We start from the raw sequence: 25256 nt of genomic DNA, 5'->3' as shown, positions 1-25256 counted from the left end.
CTGGCTTACTGGTGCTCTTCCATGCCGTCCCTAGGAGGGGTGCGTCACTTGAGTGGGTTGAGTCACTGACGTGATCTTTATGTCTGGGTTCGGCGCCCCCCCCTTGGGTTGTGCCGTGGCAGAGATCTTTGTGGGCTATACTCGGCCTTGTCTCAGGATGGTAAGTTGGTGGTTGAAGATATCCCTCTAGTGGTGTGGGGCCTGTGCTTTGGAAAAGCGGGTGGGGTTATATCCTTCCTGTTTGGCCCTGTCCGGGGGTATCATTGGATGGGGCCATAGTGTCCCCTGACCCCTCCTGTCTCAGCCTCCAGTATTTATGCTGCAGTGGTTTATGTGTCGGGGGGCTGGTGTCCTGTGTGAATTTAAGTATGCTCTCTCTGATTCTCTCTTTCTCTCTTTCTTTCTCTCTCTCGGAGGACCTGAGCCCTAGGACCATGCCATGATGACTACTTGCTGTCCCCAGTCCACCTGGCCGTGCTGCTGCTCCACTTGCAACTGTTCTGCCTGCGGCTATGGAATCCTGACCTGTTCACCGGATGTGCTACCTGTCCCAGACCTGGTGTTTTCAACTCTCTAGAGACAGCAGGAGTGGTAGAGATACTCTTAATGATCGGCTATGAAAAGCCAACTGACATTTACTCCTGAAGTGCTGACTTGCTGCACCCTCGACAACTACTGTGATTATTATTATTTGACCATGCTGGTCATTTATGAACATTTGAACATCTTGGCCATGTTCTGTTATAATCTCCACCCGACACAGCCAGAAGAGGACTGGCCACCCCTCATAGCCTGGTTCCTCTCTAGGTTTTGGCCTTTCTAGGGAGTTTTTCATAGCCACCTTGCTTCTACACCTGCATTGCTTGCTTTTTGGGGTTTTAGGCTGGGTTTCTGTAGAGCACTTTGAGATATCAGATGATGTACGAAGGGCTATATAAATAAATGTATACATTTTATTATAAATTTGATTTGATTTGATTAAACTCTATAACTGTTTTTTTTTAATCACCATGGTCAAATCCCTGAGCGGTTTCCTTCCTCACTGGCAACTAAATACGGAAGAGCGCCTGTATCTTTGTAGTGACTGATACACCATCCAAAGCGTAGTTGATAACTTCACCATGCTCAAAGTGATATTCAGTGTCTGCTTTTTTTAAACCAATAGGTGCCATTCTTTGCGAGGCATTAAAAAACCTCCCTGGTCTTTGTAGTTGAACCTGTGCTTGAAATGTTCTTGACTGAAAGATAAATGTATGTGTGTGGTACAGAGATGGGGTAGTCATTCAAAAATCATGTTAACCACTATAAATGCACACTGAGTCCATGCAACTTAGTATCTGACTTGCTAACCAAACTTATACTCTTGTATTTATTTAGGCTTGACATATCTAATTAGCTTTCGTCCGAGATGGCATAGCAGTTCATACGTCTTTTGTCCTCGTCTTGTCGTGTATATATATATATTTACAACTTTTTTTTCACATACATTTTATTTTTATTTTCCATCAACTCATCTTCAATACACTCTCCTGCAACCTGCCTCACCAATTGATATGTATAAATACGTATTATTTACCTCAAATCTGCAATCAAATCTGCAATCCTCCAAGAAGCTAGCCAGAAGCTAGCCAGAAACTCCAAGAAGCTAGCCAGAAGCTAGCCAGGAGCTAGCCAGAAGCTAGTTAGCTTCTTTACTGGCAACTCGTTCGTATTCAGCTAACCACGGTTTGTGGTCATCAGCTATCCTTTAACTCGAAAATCTATCGCCAGTTTTGTACGGCGCAGCGCGGCTCGGAACGGAACATACCGGACCGATTTTTTCTCTCCATGTCCCTGGATTTCAACTGCTCTCTGGACATTCACTCCCGGATCTCACAGCTAGCTGGCTGCTATCCGTGTGTCTATCTGCTTTCGTCGATTCCGGAGCAAACATCAATTACTCCGGAGCTAGCGAGCTCCGTCAACCACTCCTGAGCTCCGTCAATCACTCCTGGGCTGCAGTCACCTATCCGGACCCGTTTTACTGCCTACACGGAGCCCCTCCGGGCCTTCACAACTGGACTGCCGACGTTATCTACCCGAAGGAGATCCGGCTGGCTCCTCCGTCGCGACGTTACCTGAATGCCCATCTGCGGCCTGCTAACCGTTAGCTGTCTTACCGGATGCTCTCAGAATAGACAATCGGACAATTTATTTATTTTTATTATTAACATGTTTCTTCTTGGGCCTCTATAACTATATCTATTGTTTTTATTTTTTTGTTGTTGTGTGATTTGGACTAATCCCCTCTACAACACGGAACTCCACTAATCTACTGACGGAACGCAAGAGGTGGCTAACAACAGACCTCCATCCTATGCTAGCTTGCTACCGATGTCCTGGCTAGCTGTCTAAATCGCCGTGACCCCCAAACCAACCTCTCCACTCCCTGGACCCTTTTGATCACTCGACTAAGGATGCCTCTCCTTAATGTCAATATGTCTTGTCCATTGCTGTTCTGGTTAGTGTTTATTGGCTTATTTCACTGTAGAGCCTCTAGTCCTGCTCACTATACCTTATCCAACTTATTAGTTCCACCACCCACACATGCAATGACATCTCCTGGTTTCAATGTTTCTAGAGACAATATCTCTCTCTTCATCACTCAATACCTAGGTTTACCTCCACTGTACTCACATCCTACCATACCTTTGTCTGTACATTATACCTTGATGCTATTTTATCGCCCCCAGAAACCTCCTTTTACTCTCTGTTCCAGACGTTCTAGACGACCAATTCTTATTGCTTTTAGCCGTACCCTTATTCTTCTCCTCCTATGTTCCTCTGGCGATGTAGAGGTGAATCCAGGCCCTGCAGTGCCTAGCTCCACTCCTATTCCCCAGGCGCTCTCTTTTGATGACTTCTGTAACCGTAATAGCCTTGGTTTCATGCATGTTAACATTAGAAGCCTCCTCCCTAAGTTTGTTCTTTTCACTGCTTTAGCACACTCTGCCAACCCGGATGTTCTAGCTGTGTCTGAATCCTGGCTTAGGAAGACCACCAAAAATTCAGAAATTTTAATTCCAAACTACAACATTTTCAGACAAGATAGAACTGCCAAAGGGGGCGGTGTTGCAATCTACTGCAAAGATAGCCTGCAGAGTTCTGTCCTACTATCCAGGTCTGTACCCAAACAATTTGAACTTCTACTTTTAAAAATCCACCTCTCTAAAAACAAGTCTCTCACCGTTGCCGCCTGCTATAGACCACCCTCTGCTCCCAGCTGTGCTCTGGACACCATATGTGAACTGATTGCCCCCATCTATCTTCAGAGCTCGTGCTGCTAGGCGACCTAAACTGGAACATGCTTAACACCCCAGCCATCCTACAATCTAAACTTGATGCCCTCAATCTCACACAAATTATCAATGAACCTACCAGGTACCCCCAAAGCCTTAAACACGGGCACCCTCATAGATATCATCCTAACCAACTTCCCTCTAAATACACCTCTGCTGTCTTCAACCAAGATCTCAGCGATCACTGCCTCATTGCCTGCATCCGTAATGGGTCAGCGGTCAAACGACCTCCACTCATCACTGTAAAACGCTCCCTGAAACACTTCAGCGAGCAGGCCTTTCTAATCGACCTGGCCGGGGTGTCCTGGAAGGATATTGATCTCATCCCGTCAGTAGAGGATGCCTGGATATTTTTTTAAATGCCTTCCTAACAATCTTAAATAAACATGCCCCATTCAAGAAAATTAGAACCAGGAACAGATATAGCCCTTGGTTCTCCCCAGACCTGACTGCCCTTAACCAACACAAAAACATCCTATGGCGTTCTGCATTAGCATCGAACAGCCCCGTGATATGCAGCTGTTCAGGAAGCTAGAAACCGTTATACACAGGCAGTTAGAAAAGCCAAGGCTAGCTTTTTCAAGCAGAAATTTGCTTCCTGCAACACTAACTCTAAAAAGTTCTGGGACACTGTAAAGTCCATGGAGAATAAGAACACCTCCTCCCAGCTGCCCACTGCACTGAAGATAGGAAACACTGTCACCACTGATAAATCCACCATAATTGAGAATTTCAATAAGCATTTTTCTACGGCTGGCCATGCTTTCCACCTGGCAACTCCTACCCCGGTCAACAGCACTGCACCCCCAACAGCAACTCGCCCAAGCCTTCCCCATTTCTCCTTCTCCCAAATCCATTCAGCTGAAGTTCTGAAAGAGCTGAAAAATCTGGACCCCTACAAATCAGCCGGGCTAGACAATCTGGACCCTTTCTTTCTAAAATTATCTGCCGAAATTGTTGCCACCCCTATTACTAGCCTGTTCAACCTCTCTTTCGTGTCATCTGAGATTCCCAAAGATTGGAAAGCAGCTGCGGTCATCCCCTCTTCAAAGGGGGACACTCTTGACCCAAACTGCTACAGACCTATATCTATCCTACCATGCCTTTCTAAGGTCTTGAAAGCCAAGTCAACAAACAGATTACCGACCATTTCGAATCTCACCATACCTTCTCTGCTATGCAATCTGGTTTCAGAGCTGGTCATGGGTGCACCTCAGCCACGCTCAAGGTCCTAAACGATATCTTAACCGCCATCGATAAGAAACATTACTGTGCAGCCGTATTCATTGATCTGGCCAAGGCTTTCGACTCTGTCAACCACCACATCCTCATCGGCAGACTCGACAGCCTTGGTTTCTCAAATGATTGCCTCGCCTGGTTCACCAACTACTTCTCTGATAGAGTTCAGTGTGTCAAATCGGAGGGTCTGCTGTCCGGACCTCTGGCAGTCTCTATGGGGGTGCCACAGGGTTCAATTCTTGGACCGACTCTCTTCTCTGTATACATCAATGAGGTCGCTCTTGCTGCTGGTGAGTCTCTGATCCACCTCTACGCAGACGACACCATTCTGTATACTTCCGGCCCTTCTTTGGACACTGTGTTAACAACCCTCCAGGCAAGCTTCAATGCCATACAACTCTCCTTCCGTGGCCTCCAATTGCTCTTAAATACAAGTAAAACTAAATGCATGCTCTTCAACCGATCGCTACCTGCACCTACCCGCCTGTCCAACATCACTACTCTGGACGGCTCTGACTTAGAATACGTGGACAACTACAAATACTTAGGTGTCTGGTTAGACTGTAAACTCTCCTTCCAGACCCATATCAAACATCTCCAATCCAAAGTTAAATCTAGAATTGGCTTCCTATTTCGCAACAAAGCATCCTTCACTCATGCTGCCAAACATACCCTTGTAAAATTGACCATCCTACCAATCCTCGACTTTGGCGATGTCATTTACAAAATAGCCTCCAATACCCTACTCAACAAATTGGATGCAGTCTATCACAGTGCTATCCGTTTTGTCACCAAAGCCCCATATACTACCCACCATTGCGACCTGTACGCTCTCGTTGGCTGGCCCTCGCTTCATACTCGTCGCCAAACCCACTGGCTCCATGTCATCTACAAGACCCTGCTAGGTAAAGTCCCCCTTATCTCAGCTCGCTGGTCACCATAGCATCTCCCACCTGTAGCACACGCTCCAGCAGGTATATCTCTAGTCACCCCCAAAACCAATTCTTTCTTTGCCGCCTCTCCTTCCAGTTCTCTGCTGCCAATGACTGGAACGAACTACAAAAATCTCTTAAATTGGAAACACTTATCTCCCTCACTAGCTTTAAGCACCAACTGTCAGAGCATCTTACAGATTACTGCACCTGTACATAGCCCACCTATAATTTAGCCCAAACAACTACCTCTTTCCCAACTGTATTTAATTTATTTATTTATTTTGCTCCTTTGCACCCCATTATTTTTATTTCTACTTTGCACATTCTTCCATTGCAATACTACCATTCCAGTGTTTTACTTGCTATATTGTATTTACTTTGCCACCATGGCCTTTTTTGCCTTTACCTCCCTTCTCACCTAATTTGCTCACATTGTATATAGACTTTTTTTTTTTTTTTTTTTTTTACTGTATTATTGACTGTATGTTTGTTTTACTCCATGTGTAACTCTGTGTCGTTGTATGTGTCGAACTGCTTTGCTTTATCTTGGCCAGGTCGCAATTGTAAATGAGAACTTGTTCTCAACTTGCTTACCTGGTTAAATAAAGGTGAAATAAAAAATAAAAAATAAATAAATAAATATCAAGGGGGTTGAATACTTAGATTTAAGACATTTCATCTTTTCATTTTTTCAAAATTTGTAAAACATCCCACCCCCAAATCCACTTTGACATTATGGGGCCAGTGTCACAATCTCAATTTAATCCATTTAATCCGTAACACAACAACATTTTGAAAAAGTCAATGGGTGTGAATACTTTCTGAAGGCACTATAGGTCCATTATTCTTTCTACAGTTTCGATTAGATTTTTGTCATTGTAAAGTATATTTGAAATGACTAAAGTATAATTATTTTACTTAAACCACCTGTATTAGACAGCTATGTCTATGTTCCTTTTTCTATGTTTTGGGATTTCTGTGTTTGGCCTGGTATGGTTCTCAATCAGAGGCAGCTGTCAATCCTTGTCCCTGATTGAGAACCATACTTAGGTAGCCTGGTTTCACTTTTGAGTTGTGTGTGATTGTTTCCAGTTGTAATGTTTGTTTCACATTTCAGGACTGTTTCGGTTTTCGTTTTGTTATTTTGTATTCTTTAGTGTTCAGTTTTATATGTTAATGGTTAATGTAATACATTTTTACATTTGATTATGTTTACCGGCAAGTTATTACATTAACTGGGTTTATTACACAAACAAAATGTCAAAGTTATTACATTTACCTGCGGTATTTGATTTACCGCTGTTGCCTTTTGACAGGAAATCATTTGACACCTATTCAGATTACTGTAGGTTTTCAGGGTTTTAGGGTTTCAATGGCAGGATGATGTGAACTGGGTGCAACAGGAGGCTGGGGTCATCATGGGTACCTGTTTCCACCTAGTGGTTAATATAGTCAGATCCATTTGGGGGAGAACATTATCTCCACTGAATGATCATATGAATAGTAGTAGACTCAATCACAAGGAATTTGACAACTTTTATTTGTTAAAAAGCAGCTCAATTCAAATTCCGTGCCCAATTCCATTTTCAGTCTTGCATTTCTAAGACATGTCTCCAATGTGCTTTTTGTCCCCATTCAGAGCCCCTATCAGGGGACAAAGGCAAGGCCTTATGACAACTAATTCACATACACAAAAAACATCACTAACTACTAGAAAAAGAGAATACCACACAGTAACTGGTCACATTTGATCCATGATAAGGTGACTGTCTCAATTCCCATTGAAGCTTACAGTTTACATGGAGTTGTATGCTCTGCATGTTTGTGTTTTTCTTAAATGGCTGAGTAGTTGAGTTACTCAAAGTTCTGACCTTGCTTGTGGTAAAAAGAGGGGTTGGGGTCAGTTCCATTTAAATTCCAGTCAATTCAGGAAGTAGTAGAATTTGGTTTACTTTCTGAATTGACTGGAAGTGAAAGAGAATTGACCCAAACCCTGGTAAACAGGGGGCACAAGATGTTCAACATACTGTACTGTTTTAAATGGCATAGTGATGCTAAATAATTCATGGGTATAACACAGTAAACACATCATTCAATGGTATTGATAAACTAGAAGACTACAGTATGCCCTCAAAATGAAGGGTGCAATGGGAAAGGGAAGATGAATGCTGTCTGTGGAACCCCCATATATCCCTGTCTCGATCAGTGACTGGTCTCACAATAGTGCCACAATTAGGGGTATCTGTCATTGGGGGACTGTTGCCTTTGCTTTGGGGTCAACTTTTGACCTAATAAGGAAGGTTTTGCTACACAGTACACCTGTGTATCTGGCTACTTACAGTAGGTACAGATGAATGATACAGTACATTCCCACTCAGCACTTAATGTCACTATGGGAAACAACTCAAAACCACTGAGCCTGAACTTGAATAGTTTTCATTCACATTGGATATTCAACATACTTCATACACAAATTAGTCGGAAAGCAACTCATAACCCATTTCATAGTACATGAGGACCCATACAGTAAGGACATTAAATTAACTTCCTACATAATTGGATATGGTAAATGCATTGGTACAGTAAATCACAAAAAGGTGATGGTACAAAATAAATATTCACAGAAATGTACATGGTAATCTTGCAGTGCAACCTCCATACATGTCAATGCAACACAACATCACTCTGTTATCTTAGATGTGTCTTCCTCATTCAAGACAGCCCACAGTAGATGATAATAGATTAGAGGCACATTGAAACACTGTTGCATACGCAGCCTCCTCATGCATTCATTCCCTCTACACACAACCACACACGTACAGTACACGCACACATGCACAAATGCAGTAAACCCAGTAAACCCATCCATCCAACTCCCCTCAGCTCTTAAAGGCACTGTGTTGTGGTAAATCTCCATAGTGGAGAAGAGCAGCAGATAGTCCAAGGTGTTCAGATCAGAGTGTCTCCTGACTGGGGGGTATGGCATGGTTGAATCAATGAGAGCCATTGGCCCATCGCTCTCACTGGCTTTGCAGCAGACTTTAGCCCTGCGACCTTCTATCATTAAGCGACAGCTCCATGGCAATATATACTCAAGACTGATGTTGGACAGTTGCACAGTGGGCCTCACAGGCTGCAGGAGAAGAGGGCTACTGTTTGACCTCTCCTTCCACCTCCCAGACCTGGGGGTCTCCTTTCCTTTTCTCCTTCCAGCAGATCAGCAGGATCTGTGTCACAGGTTACATGACAAGTTGTTTATTCCTGAGATCAAGAAAGGGGAGGATAAGAGAGATAGTGGGAATAAGAGATGAATGAATCAAATATATAGTTTGAATGTATGTGTAATATTCATATTATTAAAAACAAAAGTGTCAAGTTTCCTCTTAACTTAAGTCCGCAATCTGGATCTCTGCATGGTCTCTTTGAAGATCCCTTCTCTAGCCTCCGGATTAAAACCCAATTATGAGTGTACCATTATGTGTACCATATTATATACTGGATCTTTAAAAGACATAACTTTCACATGACCCTGTAGTTTACCAATAAAATGGGCTGTTGGTGATGTAGTTATACTTGGTATTCATATCCCAAAATACATAAATGAACTTACCATAACAAATTGATATAGAAAGTTAACAAAAATAGACAAGATCCTTCAACCATGGAGAGGTAAATACCTGTCTTTATGGAAACATCACCCTGGTTAACTCTTTCGTCATATCACAGTTTACTTATTTACTTATAGCACTACCCACACCAGACAACTTGTTTTTTAAACCATATGAGCCAAAATAGTTCAATTTATTTGGAATGCTAAGTCAGGCAAAATCAAATGTGACTATTTGTATAATGAAATGAGTTTGGGGGGCTGAAATGCTTCAAAAAGTATTCACACTCCTTGACTTTTTCTACATTTTGTTGTGTTACAGCCTGAATTTAGAATTGATTAAATAGAGATTTTGTGCCTACACACAATACCCCATAATGTCAAAGTGGAATGACGTTTTAAGAAATGTTTACAAATTAATTAAAAATGAAAAGCTGAAATGTCTTGAGTCAATAAGTTTTCCACCCTTTTGTTATGGCCTAAATAAGTTCAGGAGTAAAAATGTCACATAAGAAATTGTATGGACTCTGTGCAATAATGATTTGTTGTATAAATGACCCCACCTCTGTACCCCACACATACAATTATCTGCAAGGTTCCTTAGTCGAGGAGTGAATTTTAAGCACAGATTTAACCACAAAGACCAGGGAGGTTTTCCATTGGTTCGCAAAGAAGGGTACCTATTGGTAGATAAAAGACATTGAACAGACATTGAATATCCCTTTGAGCATGGTGAAGTTATTAATTACACTTTATGTGGTGTATCAATACACCCTGTCACTATAAAAAATATAGGTGTCCTTCCTAACTCAGTTGCCAGAGAGGAAGGAAACCGCTCAGGGACTTCACCATTAGGCCAATGGTGATTTTAAAACAGTTACAGAGTTTAATGGCTGTGATAGAAGATAGAGGATGGATCAACAACATTGTAGTTACTCCACAATACTAACATACATTACATAGTGAAAAGAAGGAAGCTTGTACAGAATAAAACATATTCCAAAACATGCATTTAAACATGCACTAAAGTAATACTGCAAAAGATGTGGCAAAGAATTGCACTTTTTGTCCTGAATACAAAGTTGTATTTGAGGTAAATCCAACACGACACATCACTGAGTACCACTTTTCATATTTTCAAGCAGCATGTTGGTGGCTGCATCATGTTATGGGTATGCTTGTCATTAACAAGAAAAATGTAGTTTTTTAAAAGAAAAATAAACATAATAGAGCTAAGCACAGGCAAAATCCAACAGGAAAACTTGGTTCAGTCTGCTTTTCAACAGACACTGGGAGACAAATTCACCTTACAGCAGGACAATTACCAATACTTACCAATACGACATTGAATGGTCCTGAATTACAGTGTTGACTTAAATCGGCATCAAAATCTATGGCAATACCTGAAAAAGGCTGTCTAGCAATGATCAACAACCAACTTCACAGAGCTTGACATTTAGAAAAAAAAGAATAATGGGCAAATATTGTACAATCTGGGTGTGCAAAGCTCTTAGAGACTTACCCAGAAAGTCTCACAGCTGTAATCACTGCCACAGGTGATTCTGACATGTATTGACTCGGGGGATTGAATACTTCGCTAATCAAGATATATCAATCAATGATATAATAATAATCTTAGGAAAAATAATAATCTTTAATTTAAAGTCTGTGGATACTATGCAATTAGAAAGGTTCAAAATTCATGTAAGCAAGTTGAAAAATATATGTCACGTGGAAATCAAAAGAGGGTTGTCTACTGAGATAGGTGGGATGGGCTGAGAGTATCTGAAGGGTGGGATTAAAAAGCTCATGATCGGTAATAGTTATTATAGAAAACATAATACGCTGAGTGTACAAAACATTATGAACACCTTCCTAATATTGAGTTGCATCTCCTGTTGCCCTCAGAAGAGCCTCAATTCATCAGGGCATGGACTACAAGGTGTGGAAAGCGTTCCACAGGTATGCTGGCCTATGTTGACTCCAATGCTTCCCACAGTCGTGTCAAGTTGGCTGAATGTCCTTTTGGTGTTGAACCATTTCTTGACACACTCAAACCGGTGCACCTGTCACCTACTACCATACCCCATTCAAAGGCACTTAAATATTTTGTCTTGCCCATTCACCCTTGCATATGTGTAAATCGCACATATACACAATCCATGTCTCAGTTGTCTCAAGGCTTAAAAATCCTTATTTAACCTGTCTCCTCCCCTTCATTTTGGATTTAACAGGTTACATCAATAAGGGATCATAGGTTTCACGCGGATTCACCTGGTCAGTCTATGTCATGGAAAGAGAAGGTGATCCTAATGGATGTACCGTTATAAGATCCGTCAATGTAGATTCAAATGGCTACTGATAATGTTCGATATCATAGCTACTAATGGGTCAACATTTAAAAAAATATATATTATCATTATGGTCACAACATCCACTGTTGTTTCTGTCAGTACATTCATTCATACTGTGTTTGGTTTTCTGTAAGTATGTGTATTTGAGCGTGATATCTTTATGAGTATTTAATGTTCATTAATGTGTCCCTGCGTTTATTTGCCAAGGGTCATAAATGTAATGTCTGCACACAAACCAGACAAGACAGACAGCAGCGCTGCTGAGTTATGACTCAACCAGTATCCATGGAAACTGATCCTTTGTCCTACAATCCTCTCTCCTACATAGTTTGTCTTCTAATCCTGTCTCTTTTTGCGTGACCTTGCTCATTTCTTTAATACTGTTCTATGAAGAACCCGGTGACTATTAAATCCCTCAATGTGTTGGGTACAAAAGTGCCCATGTTTGTCGGCCTAATGTTCTCGGTGCCAGTGTCTGTGTTTTGATCTGTGGAAAAAAAAACTTGTTTCAGTCATATTCATCGAATCCCCTGGAATTAAAAAAGCGGAAATATTTAGCTGTTCCTATATAGTTGTGGGTTCTGCTGGCTGAGTAAGAGGATGAGAGAATGTGTTTGTTTGCGGAAGACACAAGAGGATACAGAGAGTAAGAGAGAACTGTAAGAGAGAACTGTGGGACATATGTCACATGCATTTGTCATGTGTTTGGTTATGTGTATATACAGTACCAGTCAAACGTTTAGACAAACCTACTCATTCAAGGGTTAATCTTTATCTTTACAATTTTCTACCATGAAGAATAGTAGTGAAGACATCAACACTATGAAAAACACACATATGGAATCAGGGAGTAAGCAAATAAGTGTTAAACAAATCAAAATATATTTTATATTTGAGATTCTTCAAAGTAGCCACCCTTCTGAAAAACAAATGATAGTCTCACTGAGTGCAAACCAGATGGGATGGCGTATTGCTGCAGAATGCTGTGGTAGCCATGCTGGTTAAGTGTGCCTTGAATTCTAAATATTCCTAGTGGTTTTTGGCACAAGCAAGTCTCGTCTTATTATTGGTGTCCTTTAGTAGTGATTTCTTTGCAGCAATTCGACCATGGCCTGATTCACAGTCTCCTCTGAGCAGTTGATGTTGAGATGTGTATGTCTCTTGAACTCTGTGAAAAAATGTATTTGGACTGCAATTTCTGAGGCTGGTAACTCTTATGAACTTATCCTCTGCAGCAGAGGTCACTCCTTTCCTGTGGCGGTCCTCATGAGAGCCAGTTTCATCATAGCCCTTGATGGTTTTTGCGACAGCACTTGAAGAAACTTTCAGTTCTTGAAATGTTCCGTATTGACTGACCTTCATGTCTTAAAGTATTGATGGACTGTCGTTTCTCTTTGCTTATTTGAGCTGTTCTTGCCATAATATGGACTTGGTCTTTTACCAAATAGAGCCATCTTCTGTATACCACCTCTACCTTGTCACAACACAAATGATTGGCTCAAAGGCATTAAGGAAAGAAATTCCACAAATGAATTTTTAACAAGGCACACCTGTTAATTGAAATGCATTCCAGGTGACTACCTCATGAAGCTGGTTGAGAGAATGCCAAGAGCGTGCAAAGTTGTCTTCAAGGCAAAGGGTGGCTACTTTGAAAAATATCAAATATAACACTTTTTGGTTACTACATGATTCCGTATGTGTTATTTCATAGTTTTGATGTCTTCACTATTATTCTACAAAGTAGAAAATAGTAAAAATAAATAAAAACCATGTAAAGAGTGGCTGTGTCCAAACTTTTTACTGGTACTGTATGTGGTACATGCGAGAGAGTTTGAAGTGAGCAGACACATCCAATACTTTCAAATACTGATAAAACATCTAAAACAAAACAAATGATTCCATTGTTCACCTGTTGTTTAAAAAAACAGGACATCTTAAGAAACATTTTAATCAAATTCATACGTTTCCATTTCATTTACAAAAGTACCAAAACAAAATCCAAAAGTCTAATTTTACGAAGTGCTAGGGAGTGAGGAGGCATAACAATAAGACTAGGAATGCTTGTGATTACACATACTCTGTAATGGCGGTCAAGCCCCGCTCTCCCCAATTGGAGAATGGTGGAGAGCTGATCTGGAGGCATTTGGGTCCATAACAAATGAATACATTTAAAACAAAAACATGAGAAATGCAAATTACCAACAAGTTGTAAAGTGTCATTACTGTTACATTAAACAACAAAGACTATATGTTAACACTTTATTGGACAGGGTAGTTTTAGGGGAGATTGTTTGTCATGGTAAACTTCTGTGGGTCCATTTTTCAGTGTAAATCATTAACTACAGCATCTTTATACAAATATGTCTGGACAATATCAAATCATGCGGAAAACAACAAATTGAAAGACTATATGAGCAATCTGTGCTTTTAATTTCCATCATAAATAAATGATCTAGATCACAAAACAGAAGAGAGATTGGGGCAATGCTACTTTGGCAAACTTGTAGGTTTGGATAGTAGGTTTGGATAACAGGCTTGTTGTTCTTGTTTTTATGGCAACTCATTCCATTAGTGCATTGTTCCTACCATTTTTTCAACCGGCATACACTGCCAGAATAACTCTCATATAATACCATTGTCTAAATTCATCAGCGCTGATTAGTTTTAAAGTACAGCAATGTGTCTGGTTGTGAAAAAGGGTATTGGTATTACCCCTTCATACAAAAGGATGACATAGCATCATCATCTTCATGGCCTCTTGGGTTTTGTCTTCACTTCTGTTAAATGGCAGCCTGCTATAGGTCATTCAATGTCATACATGTGCTAAAGGCTGTCATAAATAGGTGTGTGCTCTTCCATTTGTTAAAATATATGTGTTATTTTTTTCCAATAGGTATTGTTATAATAACAGTAAGTGCCTTTAAATACTATTGGTCTATAGTTTTTATATGATATGAAAATTCTGTTTGTCTTTGTATTTCAATTCTGTTTCAGTGTAGATTTAAAACAAAATATGTATCTGTGATAGGGCAAGACAACAGGGTTGTTTTACGGGTGTAAATGCCTCTTTCAACACTCATAAGGAATGCTTCATACTCATGGCATGACATAAGCTATACAAACAGCCCCTATCCCCCATCCTTTAGACCCGACTGGGAAACAAAACTAAATCTTCATTTAAAATTGCGATTTTGGACTGGTTTAAATCCCAAAGGCCATCAGGAGAAACCTCTTAGCTACTTCTCATTCTCAGATTAACCTCTGACCCTATCTGTGACCCTAGTCTTTCATCACATCACACACACCCCAAGTTCAGTGGGCTGGCAGTGGAGGGCAGGCCGATGGGATGAACGTGGGGTCAGTAGGTGAGACATGCCCTGGGGTGATGTGTCTATGTGTTGGGAGTGGCTATGAGACGGGCTGGCAGTGGTGGGGGAAGCAGTGGTACGCCACACACACCAACATACACTTGCGGTGAGATGTGGGGTGATACACACTGTAGTGCAGGGTGGGTGGGGTCTGAAGTCATCATAACCTGGTGTGTACATTGGCGATGATCTCCGGTGGAAGGTCCTTGATGGGGAGGTCCCCCGTCTCACCCCCGCTGTCCCCCGGCCCATGGTCGGTGCTCTCACAGCTGCTCTGGGGCGACTCTGGAGGAGCCTTGTACAGAACACTGGCAAGCAGGAAGAACAGCGTGCCGAGAACCTGACAGAAAGAGGGAGGGAATGAGACATGCACTACAGTTAAAGTAGGGAGAATAGAATTCTCTCTCAGTTAAACAAACATTTGATATGGTTACGAGTATAAAGAAAATCCTTGAACACAATCCTCCACCTGCAACAAGTGTAGATAACAGCACAGACAACTTGTAGGCCTTGAGTTACCTTGTAGATGATGCCAGCGATAAGGGTGTAGCGGCTCATGGCCGAGTTCTGGTAGAGATGGCAGGAGCCCTGCTCTCCACACTGGTCCTCCCACAGCAGGCATGAGATGTCGATCACGGAGCCAAATGCTATCGGGCCTGGGATCCCACCTTCAGGAAGAACATATCACATCATATAATGCTTGTTGTTGGGAATGTCAGGCTACAAGGCCATTAATCAAATCAAATTCAGCAAGAGCATACAGTACCTAGACTTCGCACCACAATCCATTGGATCCCCAGTCCAAAGGACCTCTGGTTGTCTGGAACACACCTGGAGGGGGAGAGCAGTTTAGAGACAGAGTTCACACACAGGTTTCTCTCTCATGCCTTGTTATAACAGGACTATACCACTGAGTTCTCTCTCTCTTTAGTCTGTCTGATCCGTACCCACCTGAGGGTAGCGGTGAGGGCTGGTATACTACACAGGAAGGTGAAGGAGATGATGATGAAGAGGAAGGTGAGGAAGGCTGGCATGTGGCTACAGGAGCTGGTGCATTTCCCATCCAATGCCAGGCCCTCCTGCCCCGATGTCACATTCCCACCCACCACACAGCTGCAGCCCGAGTACACCTGCACAGGGACACACCAGACAGAGGAGACAGTCAGTCAAAGTCAACACTTACAGTTGAAGTCGGAAGTTTACATACACTGAGGTTGGAGTCATTAAGAGTCGTTTTTCAACCACTCCACAAATGTCTTGTTAACAAACTATAGTTTTGGTAAGTTGGTTAGGACATCTACTTTGAGCATGACACTGATCATTTTTCCAACAATTGTTTACAGACAGATTATTTCACTGTATCACAATACCAGTGGGTCAGAAGTTTACATACACTAAGTTGACTGTGCCTTTAAACAGCTTGGAAAATTCCAGAAAATTATGTCATGGCTTTAGAAGCTTCTGATAGGCTAGTTGATATAATTTGAGTCAATTGGAGGTGTATCTGTGGATGTATTTCAAGGCCTACCTTCAAACTCAGTGCCTCTTTAATTGAAATCATGGGAAAATCAAAAGAAATCAGCCAAGACCTCAGAAAAACAATTGTAGACCTCCACAAGTCTGGTTCATCCTTGGGACCAATTTCCAAACGCCTGAAGGTACCGTGTTCATCTGTACAAACAATCGTATGCAAGTATAAACACCATGGGACCACGCAGCCGTCATACCGCTCAGGAAGGAGATGCGTTCTGTCTCCTAGAGATTAACGTACTTTGGTGCGAAAAGTGCAAATCAACCCCAGAACAACAGCAAAGGACCTTGTGAAGATGCTGGAGGAAACAGGTACACAAATATCTATATCCACAGCAAAAGGAGTCCTATATCAACATACCCTGAAAGGCAGCTCAGCAAGGAAGAAGCCACTGCTCCAAAACCACCATAAAAAAGGCAGACTACGGTTTGAAACTGCACATGGGGACAAAGATCGTACTCTTTGGAGAAATGTCCTCTGGTCTGGTGAAACAAAAATAGAACTGTTTGGTCATAATGACCATTGTTATGTTTGGAGGAAAAAGGGGGAGGCTTGCAAGCCGAAGTACACCGTCCCAACCGTGAAGCATGGGGGTGGCAGCATCATGAAGTGGGGGTGCTTTGCTGCAGGAGGGACTGGTGCACTTCACAAAATAGATGGCATCATGAGTATTGAAAAGGATGTGGATATATTGAAGCAACATCAAAACATCAGTCAGGAAGTTAAAGCTTGGTCGCAAATGGGTCTTCCAAATGGACAATGACCCCAAGCATACTTCCAAAGTTGTGGCAAAATGGCTTAAAGACAACAAAGGCAAGGTATTGGAGTGGCCATCACAAAGCCCTGACCTCAATCCTATTTTAAAATCTGTGGGCAGAACTGAAAATGCGTGTGTGCACAAGGAGGCCTGCAAACCTGACTCAGTTACACCAGCTCTGTCAGGAGGAATGGGCTAAAATTCACCCAACTTATTGTGGGAAGCTTGTGGAAGGCTACCCTAAATGTTTGACCCAAGTTCAACAATTTAAAGGCAATGCTACCAAATACGAATTGAGTGTATGTAAACTTCTGACCCACTGGGAATGTGATGAAAGAAATAAAAGCTAAAATAAATAATTCTCTCTACTATTATTCTGACATTTCACATTATTAAAAATAAAGTGGTGATCCTAACTGACCTAAAACAGGGAATTGTTACTATGATTAAATGTCAGGAATTGTGAAAAACAGAGTTTCAATGTATTTGGCTACGGTGTATGTAAACTTCTGACTTCAACTGTATTGTTACAGTCGTTTAGAGATGGAGACCAAGGCGCAGCGTGGTAAGCGTTCATCTTACTTTATTTTGATGAACACCAAAAAATAAAATAAACAAACATAACGTTCTGCAGGCTACAGAGTAACTGTACAAAAACAAGATCCCACAAACTCAAGTGGAAAACAGGCTGCCTAAGTATAAACACCAATCAGAGACAACGATAGACAGCTGCCTCTGATTGGTAACCATACCCGGCCAACAAAGAAATAGAACACATAGATTTTCCCACCCAAGTCACACCCTGACCTAACCAAATAGAGAATAAGGTCAGGGCGTGACATGTATACTGGCTATCATTCATCTTCATTAACTACTGTATCTAATTTAACTAATGTATTTAATATATCTTCATTCATTCATCTTCATCTAACACAGACCTGTTACACAGACCCTGCCCATCGGTTTTTACAATTTGAGTTCCGACCAAAGTGAGATCTTTGCTGAAGGTTTGGTTCATTACCTGTCTGCCTGTTGAGATCTCTGTGTGGTTGATTGTGCTGCATCCTGCATGGCATGGGGAGTAATACATCACACCGTCGGCTCCACAGACCGGGTTGTAGAGCTCTCGTAAACAGTGGCAATCTGCATTACACCCCACCGTCAGGTTGCCCCCCAACAAAGAGCTGAGAGAGGGAGAGAGAAATAGAGTTGAAAGGTTATTTTCTATGACATCCATGATTAATATGTGTTGCTCTGTATGCAGTAGTATTTATTCTACTGTGTTATTAATGTTAATTAGCCTGCAAACCAGTTTGTTTAGCTAACACTTCACTCCTTGTGTCATTGCAAAACTATTTGGCGGTATGTAACCTAAACAGACTTGTACCATGGCTAACTGTTGATCGTTTCGTGGAATGGAACTGGCATAGGACAATAAGGAGCTGGTCTAGTTGTTGACTAGCTAAATATATTATTTTCCTTGAGGGGGAATGTCTTGTCTTTCACATTGTGCAGAGACATGCAGCTGACAAACTAAAAGTTTTAGACTGTAAAATACTTGTCGAACAGCATACCCTCCTCTCCTCCCCTGGTGGGTTGTACAATCCCTCTGCTTCCTCTCTGTTTATTAGTATTCCACAGCCAGAGGGCATCAACGAATGTGTAATCAACTCAGTGTTAATGTGTGCTGCTTTAATTTTGAGTCATTTGTGTTGTTTACTGTGGGCTACTCTGTATGCTTTTTTTTGTTTCTTAAGATTTTCACAATTCAGTTGAGCTTGTGCTGATTTTCACCTAAATATCCTTACCATATGATAATGTAACATTACAGAAATAATGTCAAACAATCCTTATAAAGGACACCGATGGTCTGTCTGTTCATTGCGCCTAGTCTGGGTTTACCTGTTGCGGAGGTTGTTGGCTTGCTCATAGTACTGTTCATTGTACTTCTTGTTGTACTGATGGCCCGGTGGCAGGTTGCTGCGGTAGGGAGCGGTCACCCCGGCCATAGGGACATTGGGACAGTGGATGAGGAAGATGAATATGGCCAGGAGACTGACGAGGGCACACACCATGCAGAAACGGATGATGCCACGGCAACGTAGGTTCAGCTTCTTCACAATGTAGCCGCCCAGGAAGGTGCCACCTCCGCCCGCGGGCACCACCATGTAGCCTGGTGGGAGGAAAGGGAAGGTTAATGCCCATGTGTATGTGAGGGACGAGGATGGATGAGGATGAAAGAGGATGGAAGCATAACTAGCTTAAATGGTAATAGTGTGACTAAAAGAAAAGAGGTAGATGAGGTAGGGTCCTAATATAGTGGAGGGGGTAGGTGGTGTTTCAAATATACAATGTGCTATAAGTGCATGTTTGTGTATGGGGTAATGTTAGTTGTCTGGTGTAGTCTCTCACCGAACCATGTGGCTGCCTCAGATGCACTCAAGCTGAACTGAGACTCCAGGAACTTTGGGCCAAAGGTGGACATGCCAGCGATGAGGGTGGCCTCCGTGGCCCCCGCCAGACACAGGAAGAGGAAGGGAGGGTTCTTCAGCAGGAGCAACACTGACCTGGAAAGAGAGAGAGCGAGTGAGTGAGAGAGAGCGCAAGAGAGTTCTCTTTAGTAAGACCTTATCTTCTTAATTAAAGGTCCATCCCTGACCCTGGAAAAGATAGCCACAGTGAAAATAAATACTTTACTACCATGTTATACGGTGTAATCACTGTCCTGTTTCCTCCCAGTAATCCCCTGTTGCCATGGAGAACCAGCTGGCTTTCTGAGCTCAAGTGGGGTACAGGACACATAATAAACACTGTAGCTATGCATGGAGGGATTACACTATTGTATGTATGTCGTATATCTGTGTGAGAGTTATGAAGTAAGAGTGTAGGGCTTTCTGGTGGTCCCTCTAGTGTCCTAGAGTGTATGGTCACCTACCTAGGCATGTCCTTCATTGACTTCCCAAACTGAGGGTCTGATGCACTGGCCTGACTGCCGTCTTTCAGCTGGTGAGCCTCAGATACACGCATGGCCACATACTTCTGAGAGCCTAGAGAGAGAAGGGGGAAAAGAGAGATATTCATGTTGATGGCAAAGATTGGGGTAGTTGCTGATCTGATTGTTTAGTGCTCTGTGGTGCTGGTGAAGTGACACTAAATTGGTAAGTAACCTGGTAGTTGGCGTGGGTAGCCCAGGATGGGCAAGGCGATGACCAGCGCTGCTGCCCCTCCTGCAAGGAAGCCAATCCACCAGGCCCCCACCCACAGAGGGTTCTCTGGAGTCAAGTCCGTTCTACACACAGGGAAGGGGCACAGAAGAAGGAATGAAGAAGATGAGAAAGAGACAAAAGAGTGAGAAAGAGTGTGCTAGGGGCAATAATTAAGTTGAGAGCTTTTTGGGGGGGAATTTGAGCAAAGGTTACACTACAAATGGCCACTAGATGGCACTATTCTTTATCTTTAGAAAGATTTTGCTCTGCTGCCATCTCCAATTTTAAGGTGAACCATTTTTATACAGTCTATGGGTCTAACTGATCTAGAAATGGTAAGTACAGCTACCTTAAGTGGCTAACTCCCTGAGGTTAGTCCAGGTGTATGGTAGGTGGCGGCAGGGTAGCCTAGTGGTTAGAGCGTTGGACTAGTAACCGGAAGGTTGCAAGTTCAAACCCCTGAGCTGACAAGGTACAGGCAGTTAACCCATTGTTCCCAGGCCGTCATTGAAAATAAGAATTTGTTCTTAACTGACTTGCCTGGTTAAATAAAGGTAAAAAAATAAAAAAAGGTGGAGACAGAACAACTGAGGTACTCACTTCATGTGAACCTCTGTGTAGATGTTGAGAAAGTGTCCTCCTAGAAGGTACCCTGCTGCTGGACCCACGATGGCTGCTGTATAGAAGATCCCTGAGGAAACAGAGACCAGAGGAGAGCTGCGTGCGTCAGTTAGGGACTTCCTACTTCCTTTCAACGGAGTAAAAATACCTAAATGTTCCTGCTTTGATGGTTTGGTTTTCATCTGTGTTGTTTAAATGTGATAGATAAAATCGCAGAAACAGAGCGCGTTCACTGAATCCTCGCTGGGGTCAACAAGGTGGAGATTGTCTTCGATTGCTTCTGTTGCCTTTGAAATTAGGAGAGCGGGGGAGAGTTCCAATTCAAGGGCATATTATTCATGTCTGTGGTGAAACTGCTGAATGGAAAGATGGGAAGTCTAAGGGAACCTGAAAAGGTCAAAATTGTAGGCCTCATTCTGGGTGTGACATTGATCCTCCTTGATGGTAGGTGAATAGGGAACGTCAGATGTGGCGGGGGTTTCTGTGGCTTGTCTGCTGAACCTCAGGTGGAGACATAACGTCGCAAACATCCAATTTTAACAACTTTCAACTACAATCGAGCTCAATCAACAGGGATGTAACAGTCTGTTATTGTTTTAGAGTTAAATACGGCCTTTCCGAGCCATTAGATATAACCCTAACTTTCACATCTAAGACCTCGTTTTTTACTGAGTCTTTCCCAATATGTCAATTCTCGAAGGTCTAATCTATTCACCCATTACATCAGAAAACCAGCAGGCTACGGACATCATAGGGTAAGAGGTGAGTACCCCTGGTTTAGACCATAAGCAAATCAAGGAAGTCATCTACAGTTCACAGTTCCTTTGATAGTACATTTAGTGTTTTTAGTTCACTTAAAATCAAATATTGTAACATTATTAAACACAATTAAAACTATTCTCTGATGGATGACAAATATATGCACCAGATAAAATCTGAAAAGTACACTTGAGAAAATACACGTTCCAAAAAAGATTAGATAGAACAATGGTCCTACAGTCCGTGCTTAGTGACTCACCAATGTACACTGGAGCATAGCTGGATTTGACATTCTCGTCCAGGTAGGTGACCCCCAGAGTGTACAGGGGAGTGGCTCCCACCCCGTGCAGGAACTGGCCCAGCATGAAGACAAAGCGGTAGCTGGACAGGCCCCCACCCTCGCTATCATGGCAAGGGCTGGTACGGTTCCCTGTGCACACCCCTGTCCGCTCAGGAATGCTGACATGGTATGGGGGAGTGGTGAAGTGTGGCAGGGCGAACACCAGAGAACCTAGCGCCATGACTAGCACCCCCCAGCCCAGCCAACGAGGCTTGTGCCCCGTCCCACCAAAGTAACTGACAAAGGCCAGGCACACACAGGCAGCGATGTCGTAGGAGCTGGCGATGAGCCCGGCCTGGTAGCTACGCAGGTCAAAGCGCCTCTCTATGGAGGTCACCACGGTGTTGATGAAGCCGTTGATGATCATGCCCTGGAGGAAGGAAGCCACACAGAGGAAGAAGAGCACCCAGCGAGGGGTGTTGAAGGTCTGGATGGATCGGGGCGTCAGGGCCCCCCAGCCACACAGCCCTTCTGAGTCCGTGGGCATGAATTTGAGGTCTAGGGGGGTCTCTGCGGGCACCTCAACCCCGTAAAGCTGTCCAGGCAGAGGGGCAGAAGCCCTGGTGAGGATGAGGTGGCAAGCAGGGCCTTCTCCAGCAGGGCTGCCAGGGCCTGAGCCCACTGGGCTATCCTCGTGAGAGTTCAAGGGGCTGGGTGTGTCCAGGGATGGGTCCATGGGGCCATTCTGGAGGTCCAGGAGCTCCTGCTTGGAGCTGAAGGAGGTGTCGGCATTAAGTAGGATGGGCATGGCTCCAGGGAGAGACTCTCTGAGAGGGAGAGAGGGGCCTGGGAGACAGGGTAGTATTTTGGGGGAGGGAGAGACTGCTAAAAGATAAGGATGCTGTTCTCCTGTAGGCTACTGTCTGTACCCAGTATGTGCCTATGCCATGGAGCTGTCAAAGTCTCTGCATGTGGAAAGCACAGCTCTGCAGGAGGGCCACTATACCGGGGAATGGACAGGATGTGCCATTCTGGAGCCTCTGAGAAACTTCATCCTAAAGAGAGGAGAGAACAGGACATATTTTGAAAATATGAAAATGTTGGGATAAAAAAATCATGATTCTAATATAGCACATTCATTTAAGCCAATTCCTTTGTCTAGTGCCTGCTGACAGGGGACATCTGTCTCTGGTTGGGTTTAGCCAGGTCTCATGGTTTAGCCAGGTCTCTATTATCCTCGTGTGATGGTGCCCAGGGCATTGGAGCGGTCCATAGGAATAAGCTCTGCATGGTAGCTTTAGCACAACTATCACTGCTTTCTCTTTATCTGTCCAGACCTACAGGTTTCCCCCAAAAAACACAGCCCAGTGGGCTAAAATTGGTTGAATCAACGCTTTTTCCACATCATATCAACACATTTTTGTATGTGTTGCCATTGAATCATCATAGAAAACTGATTGAATTTGCCAAAAGTCTTCAACATATGAGTAATGGCGCTGCATTGGATAGCATTCATTGTACAGGCTACTGACCAATTCTGCTTTTGTTAGTGTTTTTTCTGCGCTGATATTAATTTCTTTGGTACATAATGTTTCCGCTATGACCGAAAAGAGCTTCTGGACATCAAAACAGTGATCACTAACCTCGATTTGGATGAAGATTTCTACTTCAACGAGTCGGAGGAGAAGGACATTCTGCTCACCCTGGAAAGGCCCTAATCCCAGAAACACAGAAAAGGAAACAATTGCATAAGAGAGGCCAACTTACGGGCACCCTGACGAAACTACATCGGTGAGTACATAAACCGCCTCTACCCTCCATTCTATTGGCGAATGAACAATCACTGGACAACAAACTGGACGAGAATCGTTCAGGACTATCCTATCAACGGGACAGTAGTGGAACAAGGGCATGGATAATATACATCAAGCTATTTTATCTATTCATCGGCAGGACAGAACGGCAATGTCAGGTAAGCTCAAGGGAGGAGGTGTGTGTCTCTATGTTATTCCAATGGCATTGAGGAGTTTACCACATCAGTCACCGGCTTCATTAATAAGCACAACAATGACTTTGTCCCAATAGTGACCTTACGTACATATCCCAACCAGAAGCAATGGATTACAGGAAACATCCTCACTGAACTAAAGGCTAGAGCTTCTGCTTTCAAGGAGCGCCACGCTAATCGAGACACTGATAAGAAATTCCGCGATGCCCTCCGACGTATCATCAAACAGGCAAAGCAGGACTAAGATCGAATACAGGACTAATCCTACTACACCGGCTCTGATGCTTGTCAGATCTGGCAGAGCGTGCTATCACAGATTACAAAGGGAAGAAAAAAATAACGGTAATATCTTAAGTTTCACTGAGATGTCCTTGAATAACGACCCAGATAATATAGAGCAGGGTGGTGAAGTCTGGTAAGACGAGGGGCGGGTCTGTGTCTATTTGTCAATAACTGCTGGTGCGCAATGTCAAATATTTTAAATATTAAAGTCTCGAGGTATTGCTCGCCTGAGGTGGAATACCTCATGAAAATATCTTGTGTTACTTTTCTGAAATTAAAAAAAACTTTAGTTTATTTAGTAAATATTGTCTTAACTCTTCTTGAACTGCACTGTTGGTTAAGGGCTTGTAATTTACATTTCACCTTAAGGTCGACACTAGTTGTATTCGGCGAATGTGACAAAAAGTTTTGATTTGATTTGAAACACTGCTCTATTACACTCCACACTGCTCTGCCCACCTGGACAAGAGGAACACCTATGTGAGAATTCTGTTCATTGGCTACATCTCAGCGTTCAACACCATAGTGCCCTCCAAGCTCATCACTAAGCAAAGGACTTCCTGACACCTGTGGGGTGGTGAGGGTAGGCAACAACACATCTGCCATGCTGACCCTCAACATGGGGGCCCCTCAGGGGTACTGTTTAGTCCCCTCCTGTACTCCCGGTTTACCTATGACTGCACGGCCTTGCCCGATTCCATCATTAAGTTTGCCGATGATGGTGGTTGACCTGATCACCAATGACGATGAGACAGTCTATTCGGAGGAGAACAGACAGTGTGATGCCAGAAAAACAACTTCTCCCTCAACGTTAGCAAGACAAAGGAGTTGATTGTGAACTAAAGGAAACGGAGGGGAGCACGCCCCCATTCACATCGATAGGGCTGTAGTGGAGCGGGTCGGGAGCTTCAAGTTCCTCAGTGTCCACATCACTAAGGATCTATCATTGTCCACAACAGTGGTGGAAAAAG

The 25256-nt window shown here is 43.0% G+C and overlaps 1 protein-coding gene across 5 annotated transcripts in view; it reads right to left on the bottom strand.

Moving 5' to 3' along the window:
* Positions 1-13405: 13405 nt before the first annotated feature.
* Positions 13406-25256, bottom strand: part of LOC115132126 (solute carrier organic anion transporter family, member 4A1) — a 36522-nt gene continuing 24671 nt past the window's right edge. For 3 of the 5 annotated variants that reach the window (XM_029664387.2, XM_029664388.2, XM_029664386.2), the window contains exons 2-13: positions 23639-23709; positions 21975-23050; positions 20936-21026; positions 20297-20418; positions 20065-20176; positions 19542-19696; positions 19032-19302; positions 18151-18313; positions 15793-15971; positions 15608-15672; positions 15361-15509; positions 13406-15181 (exon numbers count right to left, since the gene is read on the bottom strand). In XM_029664387.2, the coding sequence (XP_029520247.1) occupies positions 15002-15181; positions 15361-15509; positions 15608-15672; positions 15793-15971; positions 18151-18313; positions 19032-19302; positions 19542-19696; positions 20065-20176; positions 20297-20418; positions 20936-21026; positions 21975-22803 (2316 nt within the window). In that variant the 5' untranslated portion in view covers positions 22804-23050; positions 23639-23709 and the 3' untranslated portion in view covers positions 13406-15001. The remainder of the gene's footprint in view (positions 15182-15360; positions 15510-15607; positions 15673-15792; positions 15972-18150; positions 18314-19031; positions 19303-19541; positions 19697-20064; positions 20177-20296; positions 20419-20935; positions 21027-21974; positions 23051-23638; positions 23710-25256) is intronic. The other 2 variants (XM_029664390.2, XM_029664389.2) reach the window with 1 other exon arrangement.

This window comes from Oncorhynchus nerka, linkage group LG7 (assembly GCF_034236695.1).
Source record: "Oncorhynchus nerka isolate Pitt River linkage group LG7, Oner_Uvic_2.0, whole genome shotgun sequence".
In the NCBI taxonomy this organism is placed as follows: Eukaryota; Metazoa; Chordata; class Actinopteri; order Salmoniformes; family Salmonidae; genus Oncorhynchus; species Oncorhynchus nerka.
The sequence above is the reverse complement of the archived record's forward strand: the minus strand, read 5'-3'. Positions and strand labels throughout refer to the sequence as shown.